General features: G+C 41.9%; 1 protein-coding gene and 1 pseudogene across 1 annotated transcript; both read right to left on the bottom strand.

The window, feature by feature from the left end:
- Positions 1-8,505: 8,505 nt before the first annotated feature.
- LOC125921512 (40S ribosomal protein S2-like) lies at positions 8,506-9,372 on the bottom strand (annotated as a pseudogene).
- Positions 9,373-20,632: 11,260 nt separating this feature from the next.
- CLDN8 (claudin 8) lies at positions 20,633-22,700 on the bottom strand. The gene has a single exon (XM_049629973.1). It carries the CDS (start codon positions 22,552-22,554, stop codon positions 21,877-21,879), a length of 678 nt encoding a protein of 225 aa, XP_049485930.1. The 5' UTR covers positions 22,555-22,700; the 3' UTR covers positions 20,633-21,876.
- Positions 22,701-23,534: the final 834 nt, after the last annotated feature.

Raw genomic sequence — 23,534 nt, 5'->3', positions numbered from 1 at the left:
AGGTCTTCTGAGTCCCAGAAGTATATGCATAATTGTAAACATCTTACTCAGTGGTTGCTTAAGTGCCCAGTGATGCCTCGGGTTTGACATTGGGGTGTATCTACGTGTGTCTAAGCAAGAACACTGTTACACATAGCTTGTAGTTTAGGTCCATCTGTTTGTCAATTTTTTTTAAGTTTATTTATTCATTTTGAGAGAACGAGAGAGAGAGAGAGAGAGAGAGCACAAGCAGGGAGGGGTGGGGCGGGGAGGAGGCAGAGAGAAAGGGAGGGAGAATCCCAAGCAGGCTCTGCACTGTCAGCACAGAGCCCGATGCAGGGCTTGATCCCATGAACCGTGAGACTGTGACCTGAGCCAAAACCAAGAGTCAGACGCTTAACTGACTGAGCCACCCAGGTGTCCCTATTTGTCAAATATTGTAAGTGAGAATTCTATAAACATTTCCCATCTGTAATGGTAGAGAGAAACCCATCTATTTCTTGTTTCTCTCACAACAGCCAGGCAACGTGTTGACCAAGATTCCTTAGACAAATAATTAATTTAATTGTCCTTATGCTAAGAAGAACAAAAGTCTAATTTATGATAATGATGAAAGTTTCCATAATCATGTCATAAAACAGCTGACGTTTCGGTGATACTTTTCCTTGAAAGAGGTCAATTCCAACTCACACATTTTCTTATTCACTTTAAAAAAATTTTTTTAAGGTTTATTTATTTTTGAGATAGAGAGAGAGACAGAGTGTGATCAGGGATCATTATCCTTACAATATATGTATTCTGTCCTGTACCTCCAATGATCTTGTTTTCCACTCCGCACAGTGGTCGAATCTTACATACATACTAGAATCATAAAGGAGAAATTTAAGGAAATACTAGTGTCTGGGCTCCATCACCAGAGATGTTGATTTAATATGGTTTGGACTTAACACTCCACAGGGTACGCTAATGTGTAGCCACAGAAAGCTACTTCCCCCAGGATATTAATCTAATTAACTTCACCCTCCCATAGCATGTCCTCACGCTTCCCCCTCTCTGGCCTTCACCATCTCCCTACACTATTGCCAATAACTCTCTGATCCCTCTGAAATCGACAGCTTACTAATTCACCATGTTTTTTTAATGTCTCTAACTTAGGTCATGTCCTCATTTTCTCCCTAAAGCATCTTAGATTCCCTTGCACACACCCTCAATTTCTAACCCCATTTCCCCCCATTTCACTTCTTTAGCAAAACCTGTTTTGATGAAACCCAACTCTCCATGGGCTCTGCAGTAGATCTCGGAGGCTAAATGTGACTAACGAAAAAATTTAAACAAATAGACAATCCGTCGCCACTAACCTCAAGTGGGTCCTTATTTCTGTCATGCAGTCTTACTATTCTTCTCTAGTCTTATTATTCGCCCACACTCCTATGGCATAGCTGTCCTCAGTATCTGTGCCCAGTTCCCCAATTTTAGTTGATACTATTGATGTGAACTTCACTGAGGAAAATTCTTCCGCCACTGAATGTATCAACTGATTGCAACTCAATTTTATACTAGCCCTGTTCCTGGAATGAAACACTATCTATGTCTATCCCTCTGTGTACCAGATCGCATGTGACATTGCAAACATATAGGTTGAAAAATTTCACTCCAGATGATGCCGTTTCTTCCCTGCATTATCACTTTCCCTTCTTCATTGTATCATTCCCCAAAGCATTGTATTAGTTTTTGTTGCTGCTATTGCAAACTGCAACACGTTTAGTGGCTTAAAAGAGCACTAGTCCATTAACTTACAGATCAGGGGGTCAGAAGTACAAAATGGATGTGCAGGGCTGTGTCCTTCTGGAAGCTCTAGATGGACATTGCTATCTTTATCTTTTCCACCTTCTAGAGGCTCCTGTATCCTTGGCTCACAGCCCCTGCTTTCATCTTCAAGTGCAGCAATGTAGTATCCCTTGAATCTCAACCTCTCTTGCTCTCTCGCTCTCTCTCTTTCACACACACACACACACACACGCGCGCGCGCACACACAGACACGCACGCACACACACACATCTGCTTCCATCATATCTCCTTCTCTGACCCTTTTGCCCATATATGAACTCTTGTAATTACATTGGATCTACCTGAATAATAATTACACTGGATCCACCTGGAAAATCCAGACTAATCTCCCTCATCAAGATCATCAGTCAAATCTTGTAAACTCTTTTGCCATGGAGGATGACATATTCACAGAGCTTGGGAATTAGGACATGACCATTTTCAGTGGGCCATTATTCTGCTTACCATCAACATCCAAACCTATTGCAACACAGCCAAACTTTGATTTTGTTTAATGTTTATTTATTTATTTTGAGAGGGAGAGAGAGAGCACAAGAGGGGCACAGAGAGAGGGAGACAGACAATCCTAAGCAGACTCTGAGCTCTCAGTTCAGAGCCCAACATAGGGCTTTATCCTACAAACGATGAGATCATGACCTGAGCTGAAATCAAGAGTTAGACGCTTAACCGACAGAGCCACCCAGGTGCCCCACAGCCAAACTTTTAAAAAGAAAGAATAAAACCCTTCCCCTTGACCCCCACAACCCCTTCTGACTGCAGTTTTTCACGTTTTTAAAGTAAGAATTGGCAAAGCGTCACTTCTTCTTGCCGTCTTTAACGTATCCCCTCCCATTCTGCTTTCCATTGTTGTTCAAGCAGACTTTATTCTTTTAAAGGTCATTGGCCATTTCCACACTGTTAAGTCCCATCATCAATTCTTAGTTTTCATCTTACTTAACCCATCTGAATATTTGTCTCTGGTGATAACACCCTTGTTACTCTTGAGATACTTTCTTCACCTGGTGTCGGGGAGGCCACTCTCTCTGTTGGTTCTTTTCCTGTCTCCCCTGTCACTTTTCTCATTCCCCTTTGTGAGTTCCTTCTCATTTTTTAAACCTTTAAACACCGCAGTGTTCCAGGGTGACCACAGGGATGGCCTTAACTCTACATGCATGCTGACAGTACCCACGATTTACTCCCAGTCTGGAACTCTCCAGAATTTCCCTTGAAAATCTTAGAGGTGTCTTAAATTCAGTGGGACTAGAACCAAACTGCCAACTGCTAAAAGGAGCCACCCTGAAACCCTTCTCCCCTGCTCAGTGGCAACGCTCTCCTTCCAAGTTCACGAATCCGAAAGCCTTGGTTTTGGTCCACATGTCTTCTTTTTTCCTTCACCCTTCAGACTCGACCCATCAACACATCTGTCAGTTTTACCTTCAAAGACATTCAAAACCAAAAGACTCTCCATTGAGCCTCACGACTATCCCCCCATCTCAACCACCATCATCTTTGTCCGCAGTTTTGCAACCTGGTCCCCAGGCATCTCTTCTGCTCCCTATGGTCTACTTCAAAACAACAGCCAGGGTGGCCTTTTGAAAACAAAGTCAGATCATGCCATTCTTCCATTCAAGACATTTGAACATTTCTTCTTCTTTTTTTTCATTTATTTTTTTATTTCTTTAAATTACTTTTTAATGTTTACTTACTTTTGAGAGAGACAGAGACCGAATGCAAGTGGGTTAGGGGCAGAGAGAGAGAGGGAGACGCAGAATCTGAAATAGGCTTCAGGCTTCAAGCTGTCAGCACAGAGCCCGAAGCGGGGCTCGAACCCTCGAGCTGTGAGATCATGACCCGAGCCGAAGTCGCCCGCTCAACCGATTGAGCCACCCAGGCGCCCCCCTCCCCAAAGACATTTCTTCTTACTCTAGAGCTTTCTGCCTCTCTAAAACTCTACCTGGCCCCTCTCTCTCTTTCCTGTATCGATGCTGAGAATGGCCATTTTTCAAACTGCATGAACAGTCTCCCCTTCAAGGTTGCACTTGTGCTTCCTCCATACGAGGATGCCCATCCCTGGATATTCACATGGCTCAGCCCTCACTTCCTTTCCGTCTTGGCTCAAGAAGTCTTGCCTTGCACTCTTCGTAAAATAAAACTCTCTCCCACAAGTTCTCTTATTCCTTAATTATGATTTATTTTTCTCCATGGTGCTTTTCCAAACCTGTCATATTCTATATATGGAAGTAAATGAAGACTAATGAAAGGAGAAAAGCAAAGGCTATTTACTCTAAGCTTGCTATGTAGCAAGGAAGTCAGCCACTGTCGTCTGTGTTTGACAGAGACTCAAAGGAAGGCAAAGGAGTGGGAAAGCTTCGTAGTGGAGAAAGAGAAGCCTTAAGGCATGCCCTGCTGGATGCTGTGTGCAAGGAGAACCTGTAGGTAGGGTAACTAGAAAGCAGGCGTCCTAAGCAATTGGTGAGGAATACATATTTGTTTTTCTCGGGTTGGTGTTACGTTGGAAGTAGAGACAAAAATAAGGAGACTATCGGTTATTAATCAACTCCTGGTCATTTGGGGTCAATTGTCAAAGAAGTTACTGTTCGGCATCCTGGATTATTACTAGAGAGAGAGATAGAGTTTGACTTCCTAGAAGACTGACTTGTATCAGGCTAACTTCCTCAGCTGTTTATTACAGATTAAAGAGGTGGGTTTTATGGGCTGGTTGCAACAGGTTGTGGGCCACGGTTCTACAAATGGGTCCATACCCATACACGGTCCATACAAATGGACAACGGTCATACCTGGTTTGACCGTTGTCCATTTGTATATTTATTTTCTCACATAGTTGCCTCTTTAGATGTCCATTGTCTGCCTCTTCTCACTAACATGTAAGCTTGGGGCAAACTCAAAGTCAAGTGATTTAGTATGTGAGGTAGAAGTATTGATAGTTATGAATTTTCTTATTCCCAATGCCTCACACGTATTCCATACTCAATAAACATTTACTGAATGAAAGAATGAATAAAAATGGAGCAGATAAGATCTTACCTATTTTCATGAATGGTTAAATGAAAGATAAGTCATATTAGGGAGAAATGGAGACTGAATTATTTAATTTAAGTAATTCTTGAAAAGCAAAGATTCAGCAAATACTACCTCTCTCCTCTATTTTACTTATGTAGATACAATATCTCTTGCCTGTGAATGACTTGGAAATAAATGACTGTTAAAACTATGGAGTCTCTAAAGAAAGTTAAAAAAAGAAAAAAGTCCATGTGGTACAAGTCATATTGTGCAACCTTGGCCTTAATGTTAGAAATAGCATTACATTGTTTTTCCTCTAGCAAGGCTCCTCTTGAAAGCCAAATAAGCGAGAAAAAAATAGATTTGTGATGAATCCTAAATTTAAGCCATAGTAGTGAATTGTCCCAAACGCCTCTCCTGACCATTTAGCACAGTTCCACATAAACCTCTCACCCTCTCAGTTTACAAGGGTGACTCCAGGTTGGGGTTTTCTTTACAGAGTAAACCGGGAGCGCCCCCTGGTGTTTGGGTGACATCACTACTCCCTCTTCAGTTCACTAATCAGGGGTTTCTACCTTTCTACAAGGTACCAGTACAGTCTCCGAAGTGTGAGCAAGAGAGAGTTTTGTTTTGTTTTGTTTTGTTTTGTTTGAGATAGAGAAATATATGGGGAGAAGGGCAGAGGGGGAGAGAGAGACAGGAGAGAGAGAGAGAGAGAGAGAGAGAGAGAAGGAGAGAGAGAGAGAGAGGATCTTAAGCAGTCTCTGCACTGAGTGCAGAGCTTGATATGGGGCTAGATCCCATGATCCTGGGATCCCAACCTGAGCCGAAATCAAGAATTGGTCACTCAACTGACAGCTACCCAGCCATCCAGAGAGATTTTAGGGTTATAATCTCTGACAATTATTACTGCACACTGGGCCCAATCAGTTGTTTTGTGACTGTTTTGATTATAGAGAGCCATTGATCTATTAATTCTCATCTGAGCTCAGAATTCCAAAATTTTTTTCCCAAAATTGTATCTTGTCTTCATCCCAAATGCCTAAACATCTATGTATAATCTTTAAGACAACACTTACCTTTCAAGAAGGGTCATTTGTAATTCAATATTATTGGGAACACTTACACTGTTCTGGGCCCTGGTTAAATGCTTTATAGGCATCATTATACTGAATCTTATAAGGAATTAATTTATGAGGTTCTGTTATTATTGAAATATTGCAAATGATAAAACTGATCATCTAAGAGGCTTAATAATTTGTCCAGGTTTTCACAAGCAGTGGGTAGCAACAGTGAGGTCAGCAGCTAGGTCTGTATAACTTAATAGCCTTGGTAGCTTAACTAGTCGACTTATATGGTCTCCTCTTACATGTTGTATTTTGATTTGTCCAGATTCTTGTTTTTTTCAGGAATAAAGCACTCCTCCCCCACAGCAACATGTATACAGATTCTTTACTCTCCAAGGATATTCATATGATCCTCTTACTTGAAACTAAAGTTTCAACACTGAAGGACATACCTGGTGCTAAGACAGATCAAGTACATAGCTCCCAAGAATCCTGCAATTTCAATCTAAATTTCCTTCACCATCCATTGCCTTATTTTAACATTTTCTCATATGCTTCAGGCCCAATGCTCTTTTGATCATCATAGAATCCAGCAAGGAACAGCCTTAAGGTTAAAGAAATAACATATATTTTAATTATAAAAAGGCCCTTCAAGGTAACTCAGGTCTCCTTAAAAGTCAAGACTTAGAATGGTATAAATAGATAGTAGGTGCTTGTTAATTATTTGTTGAATGAATGAATCATGCATGCATGTAATCCTTTCAGGGTAGTCTATAAAATCCCTGAAATTACATGCAGACTTTGCATATCCCATCCTAAAAAAAAAAATTCACACTCACATACACTATGTACATATGTATATGGTGTATGTGTGTGCAATTTTTTTTAGGATGAGATATGATGGCTTTCATCAGATTCTATAACAGCTCTGAAACCCATAAAGGCTAAAAGGTATCCCCTCTACTTGCCTGAATAATCCAAGTCACCTTATCCAGACTCAGAATTTATTATTCACTGGTTTTTCTGACATGCTCATGTTAGAGTCCAACAGTTGAGCTTATGAATTTCTTCACACAGACACCACTGTATCCCAGAGCTGACACAGAGTGAGGCTGAGACCCTCCAGTCTGGCCCGGGAGGAAATCGCTGGCACTGAGCTCCGTGCAGACCATCTGCAAATGTTTGATGAATGAAGGACTGGATCTTTTGAATTACCAACCTGGGAAATACTTAGAAAAAGAAAAATTCAGGAGCTTGATGTTAAGCTTAGTGGGAAGGAGGAGAAGAAGGCCACCAAAACCAGAACACAAAAAATAATAAGATCGTTGGAAGGACTTCTTATTTAGGAGTGCCTGGGCAGCTCAGTAGGTTAAGTGTCTGACGTCAGGTCATGATCTCACAGTTCAAGAGTTCAAGCCCCATGCCGGGCTCTGTGCTGACAGCTCAGAGCCCGGAGCCTGCTTCAGATTGAGTGTCTCCCTTTTCCTCTTCTCCTCTCCACTTGTGTCTATCAAAAATAAATAAACATTATTTTTTTTTTAAATAAGAAGAACTTCTTATTTTTAACTGGATTGTAGATGCTCAGAGAGAAGGCTTCATCACTGCATGGGGAGTGTGTTTCTCATAATTCTATCCTCTCATGCCATAATTTTGTTCTCCTTTTCAGCAGCGATAGATAGGATTCTTCCAGCATAAATACAGAAAGTCTCCAGACATTATCTCTCTTATCCCAATAACCAGAAAAAGGTAGACAAATTTAAAAGTCACCATTTATTCTTTTTAAACCCAATGAATATATGCAATATTAGACCTAATTCTGCAGGAGTACATATCTGGTTAAAAATTTGCACAACACTTTTCTTTTTGCCAGCAAATGCCCATTTCTGTTCCATATCTTTCTCACGTGCACTTGAAGTCCAATTCTGCTGAAATTCTGAAACACATTAATACATTGAGTGAGGCTTTTACTAGAAACAAGTAATAACTCGCACATCTAAAACGAAAGCTTTTTGTCTCTTAAGAAGTGTAGTAGTTGGAAAATAACAGAAAGACCTCAAAAACAAAGAGGAAAACACTGAGAGGTAGAAAACACTTAGCTAGATTTTTTAAAATTCTCATTCACTTTATTTTTCTTGTATAAAACTACTTGGTGGGGGCACCCAACTCAGTGGCTCAGTCGGTTAAGCACCCGACTCGCTTTCAGCTCAGGGCATCATCTCACGGTTGCTGAGTTCGAGCCCCATGTTGGGCTCCCCACTGACAATGCCGAACCTGCTTGGGATTCTGTCCTTCTCTCTCTGCCCCTTCTCTGCTTGCACCCTCTCTCTTTCTCAAAATAAAATAAACATTAAAAAACAAAAAACAGGGGCGCCTGGGTAGCTCAGCCAGTTAAGCATCTGACTTTGGCTCAGGTCATGATCTCACAGTGAGTTCGAGCCCTGCATCAGGCTGTGTGCTGACAGCTCGGAGCCTGGAGCCTGTTTTGGATTCTGTGCTTCTCTCTCTCTCTCTCTCTCTCTCTCTCTGCCCCTCCCTGGCTCTCAGTCTCTCTCTCTCAAAAATAAAGAAACATTAAAGAAAGATTAAACAAACAAACAAACAAACAAAAAACTATGTGGTGGCCACAGATGGATCCTGGGTCTTCTGCACAGAGACTCTGGTGTGGGTCTTTCCAAGATGTTCGGTGAATTCCTGATAGGGAGCCTCAGTGAACAGTCTCTTTCCAGGGTTCGGGGGTGAGATAGCTTTAGGTCTTGGAAATGGAATCAAAAGTAGCCTTAGCAAAGTTGTCCAGGGGGGGCAATGCAGCCCGTGGCCGAGGTACAGCAGGCATCAATACCAGCCATCATCAGTAGCTTCCTGAGCACAGGGGTTGAGACGATGCCCGCCTCTGCGGGCAGGGATGAGGTACACCAGCACGGAGGCACAGCAGCCAGTCACCTTGCAGGGCACAGTGTGTGTGGCTTGCCCATCTCGTTCCCCCAGTAGCCTTGTCACACAGGGATGATGGAAAGTTTGGCCAACGTGATGGCCCCACGGATGGCAGGGGTTACTTCCTTGGAGCATTTAACACCCAGACCAATGAGTCCATTGTCTTCTCTGACGGCAACATGTTTCGCTAGATTTTTAAACAATGTTGGCTTTCCTTTAATTCTTAGAAGTGAATCAGTAAGTGAATTTGTTTGAACATAGATATTAAGGTAACCAAAAATAAATCAGTTTGTACTGTTGCCACTGTATAACTACTGAATGAATATTTAAAGGATATTAATTTGAGGCACTACATTTATCAACATGTCTGCCAACCAACCCCTTCTGCCACCAAAATGGAAGTGATACTAGTGTATGAGAAGCGAAGGTGACGGAAAAGCCCAGCCTTCAGATTCTGATACATTTACATTTATGTGCTGCTTTTCCCCTTCCTTACCCTCTTACCTCTTCCAGGTGGAGCTTGAGGTGATTTCCATATTTGTACATCGCTACGTCTTTAAACGGAAAGTACTACATAACATTTTACATATTATGTATACATACATATGATATATGTAATCAGAAACAGAACCAAATTAACAGATTGACTTTGATTACCAAAGAAATAATCAGATTGAATGGATTTTGGATTTCAGCCTCTAGATTCAAAGAAACTCAACACAGAATTTTGGTCTGAGTCAATCCAAGATTTTTTTTTTTTTTTTCAAATGGCACATGGTAACCTCCCAATGCTCTGTTACTGAGGGATTTGCGACGCCATGTGTTTGAGACCCCAGGTAATGTAAACTGAGATGGGAGACCAATTTCATGCCACCCAGTGAGTCAGACCGACTTCATAGTCATCCCAGTGTACTGGGTCTGTTGAAGACCTGGCAGGCACAAATCTGTGCTTCTGGAAATTTCTCAGTTCATCAGGTTCTCAAAAGATTCGCTATTAAAAGACTGTAGCTTACTTGTTTTCTGGGTTTACCACTTGGCTCATTGACCTATATAAGTAAAATTCAGCAATTTCTATTACCATTTATGAACTTGGCTCTTACGTAAATGTTCTCCAGATACCTGAAAACATTCTCCAGGTACCTGAGGAAGGGAAACATAAGATATTATTATTGGGTGTCAGAGATACATGTATCCTAAACCGTGTAATATGGCCACAATCATAGATACCTTACCTGTCTGTAAGCCTTTGCAAATCTAGTAAAAAAATTTTTCTCAGATTCAGTCTCCAGGATATCATTGTGGGCAGGCATAAATAAAAGCAAGTAGCATGGGAAGACTATGGTTCCAAAATATCACTAAAGTTACCTTCTATCAAGGCCATTGGCAAAAATAAAGTGACATCTGTATTTTTGAACCTGATACCATTCCCTCAAAATTCACAATTTTAGACATTGATTGGGTTCTAAGGTATCATCTAGTCTACCTCATAGGTTTTTATCTTAGCAAAGAAGAAACAGATTCAAGAATTAGATATGTTGCTCAAATCCACACAGCTAGAATCCTGACTTCTGGAATGAGGTTCTAGTCTTCTACACTGTGCCTGATAGATTTTTGGTAGAAGGCCTTTTGATTAAACTTTGATTTATAAAAGCCCTCTCCAATTGATTAATGCCCTTTATGTTCTAACTGCTCTTACCTCACAGTGGATTTTGAAATTGGTAAGAATATATGTGAGCAAGACAGTCACTAAGAATGCTTGCCACAATTGCAAGAAAAGTAAAGAAAACAAAACGAAAAAAAGAAGAAAGAAAGAAGAAAGAAAGAAAGAAAGAAAGAAAGAAAGAAAGAAAGAAAGAGGCACCTGGGTGGCTCAGTTGGTTGGGTGTCTAACTTTGGCTCAGGTCATGATGTCATGGTTTGTGAGTTTGGGTCCCACGTCGGGCTCTGTGCTGACAGCTCAGAGCTTGGAGCCTGTTTCGGATTCTCTGTCTCCCTGTCTCTCTGCCCCTCACCTGCTTGCATGCTCTCTCTCTCTCTGTCTCAAAGATACATAAAACATTAAAATTTAAAAAAAAGAAAGGAAGAAAGAAAGAGAAAGAAAGAAAGAAAGAAAGAAAGAAAGAAAGAAAAAAGAAAGGAAGGAAGAAAAAGAAGGAAGGAAGGGAAGAAGGAAGGAAGGAAAAAATGAATGATTTGACCCAGTCTCCTCAATGGTGATACAACATTTTCTCCTTCTTGGTGTTCATTCTGCAGTGAATTGAGGCAAACACTCTGTGAAAGTATTTCCATTAAGAAGTCAGTAGAACTGAAGTATATTCAAGACAAGTGTCCACAGACTTGATGAAACTACCAGCCTTTATATCAATTAGCGATAATCTACTTTTAAAAGATCCAGAGATCAATGAAGCAAAATAAATAGCCCAGAAACAGACAGTGAGACATGTATGCATTTACTACTTGATAAATAATGCATCAGCAAACTACAGAGGATGGATTATTTAACAAAAGGAGCTTAAAACAAATTAGCTGCCTGGGAATTTACAAGCTTATATTTACCTGTTACCATGCTAAAAAAAAAAAATGAATTCTCCCTCTAAGGAATAAGACAGTTTTTTAAAGGATTAAATGCAAAAATCAAAGTCAAAGGATAGAATGGAACAAAAACCTACTTGCTGGGTGTGCTATTGTTTAACCGTAGAACTCAAATATACAACTTATATTTGTTTATTTGATTGGACTTTTTTTTTCTGAATTAGGTCTTTCCAAAATGCTTTATCAGACAGCTCCTATTCTTCACTTAATATTATTAATTTTGCTTGAAACGTTATAAACCAGCTGTTTTTATTTCCACAGGTCTGGAAAAAATGGGCATTGATTCCTATTCACCGTCATTTTTTATTCTCTTTTGTCATTTATCATCACCTTTCCCCAGAGTTTTATCATTTTCCTCAGAATTTAATGATCTTCCCCTACCCCTTCCCACCACAGTTCTATTTTGATTTTCTGCCATGTTAAGTCAACCATCCACTGTTTTCTATATACTTCTATCCTTAAATATATTTATTTATAAATTTACTTTTTCTCACTATGAAAATATTTGCTCATTAGAAAATGAAAGTACAAAAAAAAAGAAAATGAAATTACAGAAAAAAAAATTAAAAGAAAACAATAATCACACATGTTTACATTAAAAAAAAATTTTTTTTGATGTTTGTTTATATTGAGAAAGAGAAACAGATCACAAGCGGTGAGGAGCAGACAGAGAGGGAGACAAAGAATCCAAAGCAGGCTCCAAGCTCCTAGATGCCAGCACAGAGCCTAGCGTGGGGCTTGAACTCACTAACCGGGACATCATGACCTGAGATCTGAGATGAACTTGGACACTTTACCAACTGAGCCACCCAAGCACACCAACACATGTTTGCATTTTAATCCAATTCTTTCTACATATTTCCTTGTGTGATGTGTGTGTGTGTGTGTGTGTGAGAGAGAGAGAGAGAGAGAGAGGGAGAGAGAGACAGAGAGAGACAGAGAGACACAGACATATGCACAGATATACCATGTCTTATTTAACCTTTCTCCGTGGGGCACTTAGATTGTTTCCAATTTTCATCCTTGTAAGTAGTGCTCAGATAAAAGTCCATTTACAAAACATTTACAAACATCTCTATTACCAAGCATAAGTTTCTAGATTATGGAAATTTTTCTCATCTATGGTTTTTCTTATCTCAGCTTATGTCGGAGAAATGTAATTGAAAACAAAATTTTCCAACCCAGAATCTTCTCCACAAAGGTAGTAGAGAAAGAAATGAGTTTCATTGTTGAATAAGCATTAAGTCAGAATATAATGAGCATGACAGGAAATTGGCTAAGGGATTACAAAGACAAGAGAGAAAGCTCGCCTTTTTACACAGTCAAGTGAATACCACCCATTCCATACATGTTTTCAAGACAAACAATGAACTATTCCTCATGCAAAAGGATTTCACAACAGGGGTCCCCTTGGTGGTTTCAGTCGGTTATGAGTCTGACTTCGGCTCAGGTCGTGATCTCACAGTCCCTGAGTTCGAGCCCCGCATCGGGCTCTGTGCCGACAGCTCAGAGCCTGGAGCCTGCTTCGGATTCTGTGTCTCCCTCTTTCTCTGCCCCTCCTCTACTCACGCTCTGTCTCTCTCTCTCTCTCTCTCTTTCTCTCAAAAACAGAAAATGAACTTTAAAAAAAAAAATTTAAAAAAAGGGCTCCAGAACACCTTTGTCACACACAGTTCACCCAAAATTTACCTGGTAATTAGAGAGATAATCTACTTTAGCTAATGACATTATCTGGAAGAGAAACAAACTTCTCCTATTTTTATGATTAGTTGTTTTTCTTTTTTTTAAAAATTTTTTTTAACATTTATTTATTTTTGAGACAGAGAGAGACAGAGCATGAACAGGGGAGGGGCAGAGAGAGAGGGAGACACAGAATCTGAAACGGGCTCCAGGCTCTGAGCGGTCAGCACAGAGCCCGACTGGGGCTGGAACTCACAGACCACGAGATCATGACCTGAGCTGAAGTCGGATGCTTAACCCACTGAGCCACCCAGGAGCCCCGATTAGTTGTTTTTCAACTTGGTGCAACCCTGACACTCCCACAGAAAACAGAGATGGGGTGATGTCTCCCTCATGCTTACATTTAAAAGGGAGAGCCCCCAAGTTCTACAGAAAGACATTTCTGGATCACAAAGCAGACAATTTTTTTAAGGATTTACACACATTTTGAAGAAAGGAGAAAGCACTTACAAGTTTTCTAAAGCAAATGCTTTAATGCTCTAAGAAAAAGGAGGAGAGAGAAATCTCTTCCCTTATTTTCAACAGGGAGAAAAAAGCCCTCTTCTGTTTTATTTATATTTGTCCTTACACCTGCTTTTGTCCAATAAGAAAGACGTTTCCTTTTATCTGATTTAAAATACAAAACACCTTTTAAATAATGCCTACATTTCATGAAGTAAGTCCATTGGAAAGAAAATACTCGCTTCAAATTCTTAAAACTTTGCTTTCACTTAGCGTGAATTGAAGATGGCTCTACTTTCTTTGCCGGCCCTCCCATGGTGTGCTAGAGTTTTATTCTCCATCTTTGACCCTACGATGCCTTTGACCAATTGCAAATGGCGGAAGCTCCACGAGGCTTGTTAAAATACTGCTTTTTACCCTTGGATCCTTAAAGGCCTCATCCACCATGCTTGGTGTCTGACTACCTTGCTGGAAGCACTTGATGAAAAAGCCCTAAAACCACATGTACAGGAAGAGATAGGTGCCCATCTGAATCCAGACCTTGAATCATCATTGCCAAGTGCCAGGCAGTGAGGGAAAGTGTTGTCATGGGCTCTTTGGACCCAAACGACCAGCTACAGTCAGTACTGCAGGCCAGCTGAACCCTGCTAGAATTTCTAACCCACAAAATCATAATATATTAAATGGTTGTTGTGTTAAGTCACCAAGACTTGGGACAGTTTGTCATTCAGTAGGAAACAACCAGAATGCAGCCCAGCACTGAATCTTTTTTTCTTCTTTTCATTCTCCCTTTGATAAAAGTAAAAGCATTATATCAAGATTCAGTGTTCAACCACAGTTGGGCTGTAAGACCAGGCTTCATTTCTCTCGGAAGGCTTCTCTGCTTTAAAGCTGGAGGGCAGTTTAATTTCGAAAGCATTTTTACAATTTAGCACCTAATAAATCACAGTTCCCTCTTCAAAGAGGATTTCCAGATATCCACTCACATCTCTACTTTGCGGGGGGTGGGGGGAAAGCATAGGAAAGCTGGCCCAATTCAGAAAAGGAAAAAAAAAAGACGTAGAAAGACTCATTTATGGTTCTTGCCTAAGTATACTCTCACTAGCTTGCAGACAAAAACAAAGGAAAAAAAATCTTTAAGCATGGGCTTTCCTTCCCACCATCATTTGCAAAATACAAAAATTAACCAAAGATAGAAGCAACAAAGCTGATGATTTTAGAGACTGGTAAGTAAGGAAAAGGATGGGGTATCTGGAGAAAACCCAAGTAGGAAGGAGGTGGGCATATGGATGATTTTCCGTTTTGTTTTATTTTGTTTGGCTGTCTGTTAGTAAAATTTATTTCATCTTTAAAAAAATTAAAAGTAAAACAAGGGGCACCTGGGTGGCTCAGACAGTTGAGCGCTGGACTTTAACTTGGCTCACAATCTCACGGTTTGTGGGTTCAAGCCCCTCGTCAGGCTCTGTGTTGACAGCTCAGAGCTTGGAGCCTGCTGCGGATTCTGCGTCTCCCTCTCTTTCTGCCCCTCCCCCACTCACACTCTGTCTCTCTGTCTCTCTCTCTCTCAAAAATAAATAGACATGAAAAAATTTAAAAAAAATTAAAACAAGAAAATCCAATTTTTCTTTTAACCCATTGGCAAGAAAGATTGTATAAATTCTTTCCTGAATGAGGAAAATGTTCAGTTCTGACTTTTTATCTTTTTTTATTGCATTTTCTTTACAATGGAATATTATTTCTCCTGAGTTTTTGTATTTTTATGAAAGTTCCTTTCTCTTTCCGACATACTCGTATGTACTTATTGGCATATGAAGAGGAGTTAGGGAAACGGGCAGGAAATAGGGTTTAGCAATATAGGCCAGAGAGGATTTATGACCCACAGTGATTTGGGGGTTAAGGAAAGGGCCCACAGAGCTCTTAGTCTAAGGAAAACTAAGCTTGCTCTCCAGGTGGAGAGGCAGCCCAGTTGGTGCACATCTGTCTCCCAGCAGGACTGGGTTGACACTGAGCTCACCTGGTAGGGGGTTGGGGGTACATGGGTGCAACCAAAGGGAACCAGCAGAGCAGCTCTGGTTGCTGCTGAACCAGGGCTCAACCACACCTGACCATAAAGGATGATGAGGGCGTTGGAGACCATCAAGGTCTCGGGAAAACAATCCCGGATGGCAAAGAAATGACACAACTAGATTATGGGCACTGGAGCCTGGGGCAGAAGGTCAGAAGAAAAAAAAAAAAAAAGTCTGAGGCTGGACTGTTGGACGTTCTTGTTTTCTTCTGCTTTCCATACTAAAAGTGTCAAATTAGCTGCAGGATCGGGAAGGCAGTAGTAGTTCTGAACTCGAACATCAATGGTGACATATTTGTAGTGTTTTTCTGGAGCAAACCCTCCTCCCAGCTCTGGGCCAACCAGTTCCTTCTGTTTATTGCAAGAGTCAAGGCTGACCAAGTCCTCCCTTCCATGTCCCCTCTGCCATTCATTGCTTTAGAATTGCCTTCAAATTAGCTGTCTGAGGGACAGAGTTGTAGGATCCTAGAGGAGCCACAAAATTCCTTTCTCTCACTCACAGGGGAATGCGGGTTTTTCCTGGGAGTAGACTCCTTAGGGTGGAGATTTGCTCTCCTGCTGTCTTTACTCTGCCATCTTCTAACTTCTAGGTCAGTGATAGAAATATTTGATGCAGGGCCCCTGGGTGGCTCCGTCAGTTAAGTACCCGAGTCTTGATTTTGGCTCAGGTCATGATCTCCTGGTTGGTGGGTTCATGAACTCAAGCCCTGCCAGGGGCTCTGGGCTGACAGCTTGGAGCTTGCTTGGGATTCTCTGTCTCCCTCTCTCTGCCCCTCCTCTGCTCATTCTCTCTCTTTCTCTCTCTCTCTCTCTCTCTCTCTCTCTCTTAAAATAAAAAAAACCTTTAAAGGAATCGGATGCAAGTATGATTTTTTTTGCTCATTATTGTTAAGTAATTTCTCATGATTGATGCAAACTTGCACACCTGGGTTTCTTGTTGTTGCCGTTGTTTTGTTTGATTTTGGTGTCATCTGCAGGATTTAGCCCCCAACTCTTTTTAGTTTTCCCAGGACCTCAGTGAGCCCTTTCTATCTGCAAGTTTGAGCCTTTCATTTTAAACCCTGATTTTTCCTTTTCAGTGACCGCCCATCCTTCCATCGGGTCTTTATTCTTTCTCCGAATTGGCCCCTTCGGTCCCTGAATGGGTTCTCCGGGGCCTCTGTGCTTTTCCTCACGGACTGCAGCTTTTCGTCTGTTTGCTCTGCGTTGTGTCCACTTGGCCTTCCAAACATCCAGTTCTTAACCTCAACACGGACTCTCAACTCGCAGTTCCCTGCAGACTTTTTAAACGTGGAAACCATGTTATTGTAATAACAAGGAGACTTAAGAAAAAATTAATGTTTATTCTTGAGAAAGAGAGAGAGAGAGCGAGCACAAGCAGGGGTGGGGCAGGGACACACAGAGAGAGAGGATCTGCAGCAGGCTCTGCACGGACAGCAATGAGCCCATGCAGGACTCGAACTCACGAACCGCGAAATCATGACCCGAGCCCAAGTCCGGCTCTCCATTGACTGAGCCACCCAGGCGCCCCGGTAACAAGAAGACTTTGAATCCTGCAATTCGATCTGCAATTCGTTCCTTGTGGAGGTTAAGTTGCCGTAACCACGGCCACAGCACGCCCTAGGGTGACAGCAGTCCTCTCCGTTGGTCAGGGACCCCGCGACCTGAAAGCTGCCATCGCCCTGCGGGGGCCCTGGGAAATCACCTCTGAGCACCCAGCCGTTGGCATCCTCACCCTCGGGGGGCCCCGAATAGGAAGGAGCCCAGCCTCTGCGTGAGTCTCCCACAGTCTCCCTGGCCTCTGAGATTATCCCCCTGTGACTACACTGGAGTGCCGATGTCTCCCCTCGTCCCAGGACTACTTGGGTGGCGGGTGGAAGCCACAGGCCCCCCTGGGCCCCCTGCCCCCAGCTCAGAACTTTAGGCCTGGCCTCGGGCCTCAGCGCCAGTGATCCCTTGAGTCTCATTAATCTCCGAGTTGAACACTACCCTGCTCTTTCCTCCTAAACCTGGCAGAGCCCGAAGCTCTGCGGAAAGCAGGCCTCTGGGCTAGGCCTGTTGGCGGGCTTCCAGCCGGGCTGTGCTTTGCACACAGGGGGTGGGGGCAGAGCTGGAAAGAGGGGCTGCAGAGGCACTGTCCCCGCAGCTCTGGGAGGGAGGCTTCCTCAGGACAAGGAAGGAGGCCAGGAGAATTTGAAACACAAGGCCGATGACAGGAATCTAGAAAAACACAATGCGTCCCAAGGGGAAAAAAAAAAATGATGGATGTGAGGGACTAGGAAGCAGCAAATTAGGTAGAGTTTGAGACGGGAGCGAGAGGGGAGGAAAAGTGTAGCACAAACTGGTGAGGAGGTCCACCCTGGGGGTCAGGGAGGAAGAGTGCTGTGGCCAGGGAGGTCCAGGGACCTAGGAGACGAGGTGGTGAGATCACATTTTCCATTCACAAAGTTTAGTCTGGGAGGGATGCCTTTGGGCAGACAATATGCGGGAGAACACAGGCTCTTGAATTAGGGTATATATATATTATATAAATATTTATTTATATTTAATGCATACACATCTATTTATATTTATTTGTATATTTATATTTATTATATACAAATGTTTATTTTTATTTGTTTCTTTATTTACATACATTTATATTTATTTCAGGGCACGATACATATAACCTCACTTTGAGACACGGGACGTTACGTATAACATCAGGTTACATATAACATGAGAGACACGGTGTTCTCCTGATCTCATATGTAATTTACAGAATTCTTAGAGGACCGCTATGGTAAAGAAAAAAAGCACCAAACACGTGGTGGGCATGAAGTGAAGGCTATATTTCTTGCACTTGTCTGTTACTACGAGATCACAGATTCCTTGAAAACAAAAACATCCCTGGATCCCTGAAACTTAGCATACTGCAGCCTGAAAACTGTCTTTGCAGTGCAGGAGGGAGTCATTTGGAATACAGAATCGGTAGAAGGGGTGCCTAGCGTAGGCAGCAGGTGGTATAATAAGAAAGAGGGGAGAAAAAGCTCTAAGCCCTAAAGTAAGGTATCAAACCACGTCCCCTGTGTTCTTTCTATTACTTTACTTTGTTTCTCTATAAAATACAGTATTAAAAAAATTTGGTTTAACATTTATTTAGTTTTGAGAGAGAGAGAGAGAGAGAGAGAGGGAGGGAGGGTCAGACAGAGGGAGACACAGAAACCGAAGCAGCCCCCAGGCTCTGAGCGTCAGCCCAGAGCCCGACTTGGGGCTCCAGCTCACGAACTGTGAGATCATGACCCGAGCCGAAGTCGGACGCTTAACCGACTGAGCCACTCAGGTGTCCTTTCATAAAATACATTATAAAGCTACATTATAAAACATGCTCAGCCTGCCACTAATCGAATCATTTCCTAATTCCAGTGCTTCTCTTTCACAATATGAAAGAAGCCCTTTGGCATGTGAGTTATTTTGGTTTCTGAACATTGACTTTATAATTGTTACCATACTGGCTAAAAACACTGATGTGATACAGTTTGCCATGAAGATTACGAGACATTTCCCTGCCTGTCGGTTATCACCCACTAAGGCATTTGGACCTACCTTATGGCAGTGGAGCATTTCTACAAGGATTATAGGGGGTGAGGGGCATTTTAGGAAGAACTGAGATAGGAATGTGGAGGGCGGCTGGGCAAGAAAACCCAGCAGGCTGTGAGTCTAGAGGACTTTCTTTCTCAACCAGGTAGGAAAGAGATGAGATGACAGTAAACATAGAACACTGGGAAAAGACTTCAAGAGGTGGCACCATTAGAAAAACTAGCAGTGTTATAATTGTGGTAGAGAAAAGAAGTGGAAAATAAAAATTGAGTGTGGGGCATTCAGGAGAGCTTTCTAGGTAAAAAGGGCATTGGTAAAGACCGGTATTTAGAGGATTGGGTTACTTCTCAAAGGTGCTCAGTTTTCCCTGATTTCGGCTCTCATGAATGGTTTGACCCAAGGGGCCAAGCATGCTTAGGATAAATTAGCACTTAGCTATTGCAAAATCACCAACCCCAGAAAAAAAAAAAAAAAAAAAAAAACACTAGAAGTTTTCTCAACTAATACTAGATAAGCATGGCATTTTCACATACAAAGATCCGTTGATAAGCTGAAAGATGCTGAAGAAAATCTACTTTCCCTGAAGAAAAAAAGCATGAGCTGCGAAGTCACATGGTCCTTATTCTTTCTCCTGACTCTACTGGGTAATCAACGAACAATTCCCAGGTGTCCTCATCTGTGCATTGAACTAATCACATAATATTTGATGATATAATTCAGTAGAGGTCCAAATATAACTTACGCCCCTAAGACATTAGCCAGTATATTAATTGATGCTATTTCTCAGATGTAAAAATGTACTTAACTATGCAAAGTTTTTACAAAAACGACTTAATAGTGGCTTCATAGAAATGGCTTAAACATACATAATATTTACAGTGTATCAATTTGTTAGAACCTACAGCAGTATCTTAATACATTACAAATATATTGTCTGCATCAAAAATTAGTGTATGAATCCAGTGGCTATAAGGAATAATGTTGTTAAACAACATATAGTATTTTATATTCTCAAAAATTAATGACGAGTCTACCTTTATCTTTCAAATGTGGCCTCTTTTTAAAATTGAAGAGTTGAGGGGCACTTGGGTGGCTCAGTAGGTTAGGCGTCTGACTTTGGCTCAGGTCAGGATCTCACTGTTTGTGAGTTCGAGCTCCGCATCAGGCTCTGTGCTGACAGCTCAGAGCCTGGAGCCTGCTTCATAGTCTGTGTCTCCCTGTCTCTCTGCCCCTCCCCTGCTCTCCCTCCGTCTCTCTCTCTCTCTCAAAAATAACATTAAAACAATTTTAATAAAAAAATAAAATAAAATAAAATTGAAAAGTTGAAAACATTAGGGTTTTAAAAAACAAGTAAATAAATAGAAAAAAAGAAGAAGGAAAGACATTAAATTTATATAAAAAGCACAATTTATTAATATAAAGGACATAAAGCCGATATGTGTGGTCATTTAAGTTAGAATGTGGATACAAACTTTCAAACTGAAGTATCGGTTGCATCAACTTTGGGGGAGACTCAAAGCTAGAGTATTTCTATACCTCAGTAAGCATGAATAAAAAATAGAACAAGTAAAAAAATGTATCTTTGATGGGATCGAAATGACAATTTAAACCTAGTCATCTACACACACCTTAGGAGCAGGTGCAGCTTGCAAAGGACAACCTGGTTTTGTTCCTTTGGGGAGCAACTGAAAACCAAGAGATATCATTTTCCTATCCTGTTATTTATATTGAGAAATGCCCAAAGTCTATGGTCAAATGGCTGTTAAAATATTCACACACGTATATGATTTCTCATCAAAATGCATCCTCCTCCTACCACAAAAACTTCAGGGGAAGAACAAAATTCCCTTTCCTGACGTCTTCAATGTTTCTCGGACTACAGTTTTATCTTTCTTCTCAGGATAGCCCTGGAAAAGCAGCCTGAATGCAAAGCTCCTGGACAACAGTATCTGCCTTTTAAAAGATATTCATTTAATATACAAGAAAAGAAAGGCCTCTGGGGAAAGAGGATAAAGGAGTTAGGATTTCTAGCTTGAAAAACAGGATATCAGAAAGCCATTTGGCTTCCTTTACACTGCTGATTAAAACCTCCATTTTAACCTTCCGTAGGAATCGCGCGCATTAATTGCTAAGCTGTTTTTACACAATTAATATTAACCTTCTTCAATCTTATCCCCGATTCCCTTGAAAAGCAATAGTTGAGTTTTATTTATTCAGTGTATTGAATCAGTATTTCATTTAAAATAGAACCATATAAGCCTGTCTCTCTTTACGTGAGATACAGACACGCTGATCTCCATACATAACGCCGTGGCGTAGAGAAATCACACTTGTGAAACAAGACAGTCTTTAACAGTGTCATTTTGAAGTAACTGGCGAAAGACAAAGACGCATGAATCATTTTAGAAAACATGTTACTACACTTCCTAGAACGATCAAAGCACGGTGTGTGATATCTCATTCTGCTGAAATAGCTCATAGAAGCCTACATAGCCAAGGCACGGTTCCTGTAATTAGTGTTAGGCAGTTAAGAATGGCAAATCAATGTTCCTTTGGATTCCATTTTTAGAGAACAGCGGTCACTTTAGTCATTGGCATGGCTTTATCGGTCAAGTTAACGACTAGCCACCATACTACACATACTGACTTCTGGAGTACACGCTCGGTGACTTCTTTTCCACGTGATAGCTCTTTTGGGTTGTGTGATGGGAAGGTACGGAGTACCTGTAGCTGCTGCTCTTTTCACCGGCACAAGAGACACAGCAGAACAGTGCCCCTCCAGCAATCAGCACCAGCGCCGTGGTCCAGCCTATGTAGAGAGCCTCTCCAAGCTCGTGTTTTTGGGCCGTCTCCACTATCGGGTTGTAGAACTCTCTGATGATGGAATTGGCAACCCAGCTCACAGGGATTAGCACCAGGAGACCTGTGACGATGAAGATGATTCCGGCCGTCAGCAAGATGTGACCCTTCACCTTCTCGTCGTCCCCGGTGCACCTGGTGCACTTCATGCCCAGGATGGCAGTCACGAAAGCCAGGCAGGACAGCACGGAAGCAGCACACATGAGCCCTCTGGATGCCTGCAGGTCCGGAGACAGCGCCAGCAGGGAGTCATAGACTTTGCACTGCATTCTGATGTTGGCTTGCCTCACGCAGTTCATCCACAGTCCTTCCCAGAAGTTTTCAAACACCACGATGTTGCTTCCAATGAAGGCAGACACTCTCCACTGAGGCATGATGGTGACGGCCAGCGTGCCCACCATGCCAACGCCACCAAGCACCAGTCCAGCGATCTGCAGGGCGTAGGTGGCCATTATCCTCCGGGATGGGTTTTATCCCACTGGACTCCTGAGCCTGCAGGGTTGCTCGGCAGCAGGTTTCTCTGTGCCTCAGGAGGGAACAAGTTTCCTGTAGTAATGAACCCGGAGCCCAGTGGTTTTTCAAAGAGCTTTCTGGCTACTTCTAGCTAGATTTAATCCAGTGTGGGCTGGCTGAGCCCCCCCCCCCCCCCACCACGCGTGCGCGAGCACACACACATTGACTAGGACAGGTAAACTTACAAATCAGGTGGGGCAACTTTCCTGGCCAATAAGTGGGGGGGGGATGGTAACCAGGTGTGTCTAAACCGACAAGAGATACTTGGAATGACTGGCCCTGCACATAAACATTCTTTGTCCTCCGTTTTCCAAGAAGACAGCAGTATGTTTACCCGTGGGCATAATTATGAATGTTTGCACAATCATCGAGAAATGCACCAACCTCTTGCAAACATCAAAGGTGTACTTTGTACAGGTAATTCTGAAAGTCTTTATAAGAGCTGCTGTGATCAAGGTACAAAATAAAATATCTACCTAAGAAGTTGGCTAGGACTGTCAAAATGCCAAAGTGAAAGGAGAGTAGGGGATTGATAGATTGCTCATACCTGGGAAACCACATTCTTTGGGACACATGTGATCCAAGCAGTTGATTTAATTTGTCGACAACTTCAAAGCAAACTCTACCACGGTGAAGTCAGGGAACGCATCGCACCACGGGACAAAATTAAATGAAAGTAATTAAATATACAAGGTTGTCCTCCTCCGTGGCACCGAACACATAGTGTTCGCTTTTGAGCCAGGAAAACTATTTATTGGTATTTTCCTGGTAATCTTGATGTGTAAGAAAAGCATTTGCAAAAACAGTAAATTCATCCACATGATTTTCTTATGTCGCAAGCACTCACAATAGCAGTGGAGGAAGCGATTTATAGGTTTAGATAATTTTGTGGCTCTATCTTTGCTGCTCTGTCTTCTTA

This window comes from Panthera uncia, chromosome C2 (assembly GCF_023721935.1).
Source record: "Panthera uncia isolate 11264 chromosome C2, Puncia_PCG_1.0, whole genome shotgun sequence".
In the NCBI taxonomy this organism is placed as follows: Eukaryota; Metazoa; Chordata; class Mammalia; order Carnivora; family Felidae; genus Panthera; species Panthera uncia.
This window is presented reverse-complemented; position numbering and strand designations above follow the sequence as displayed.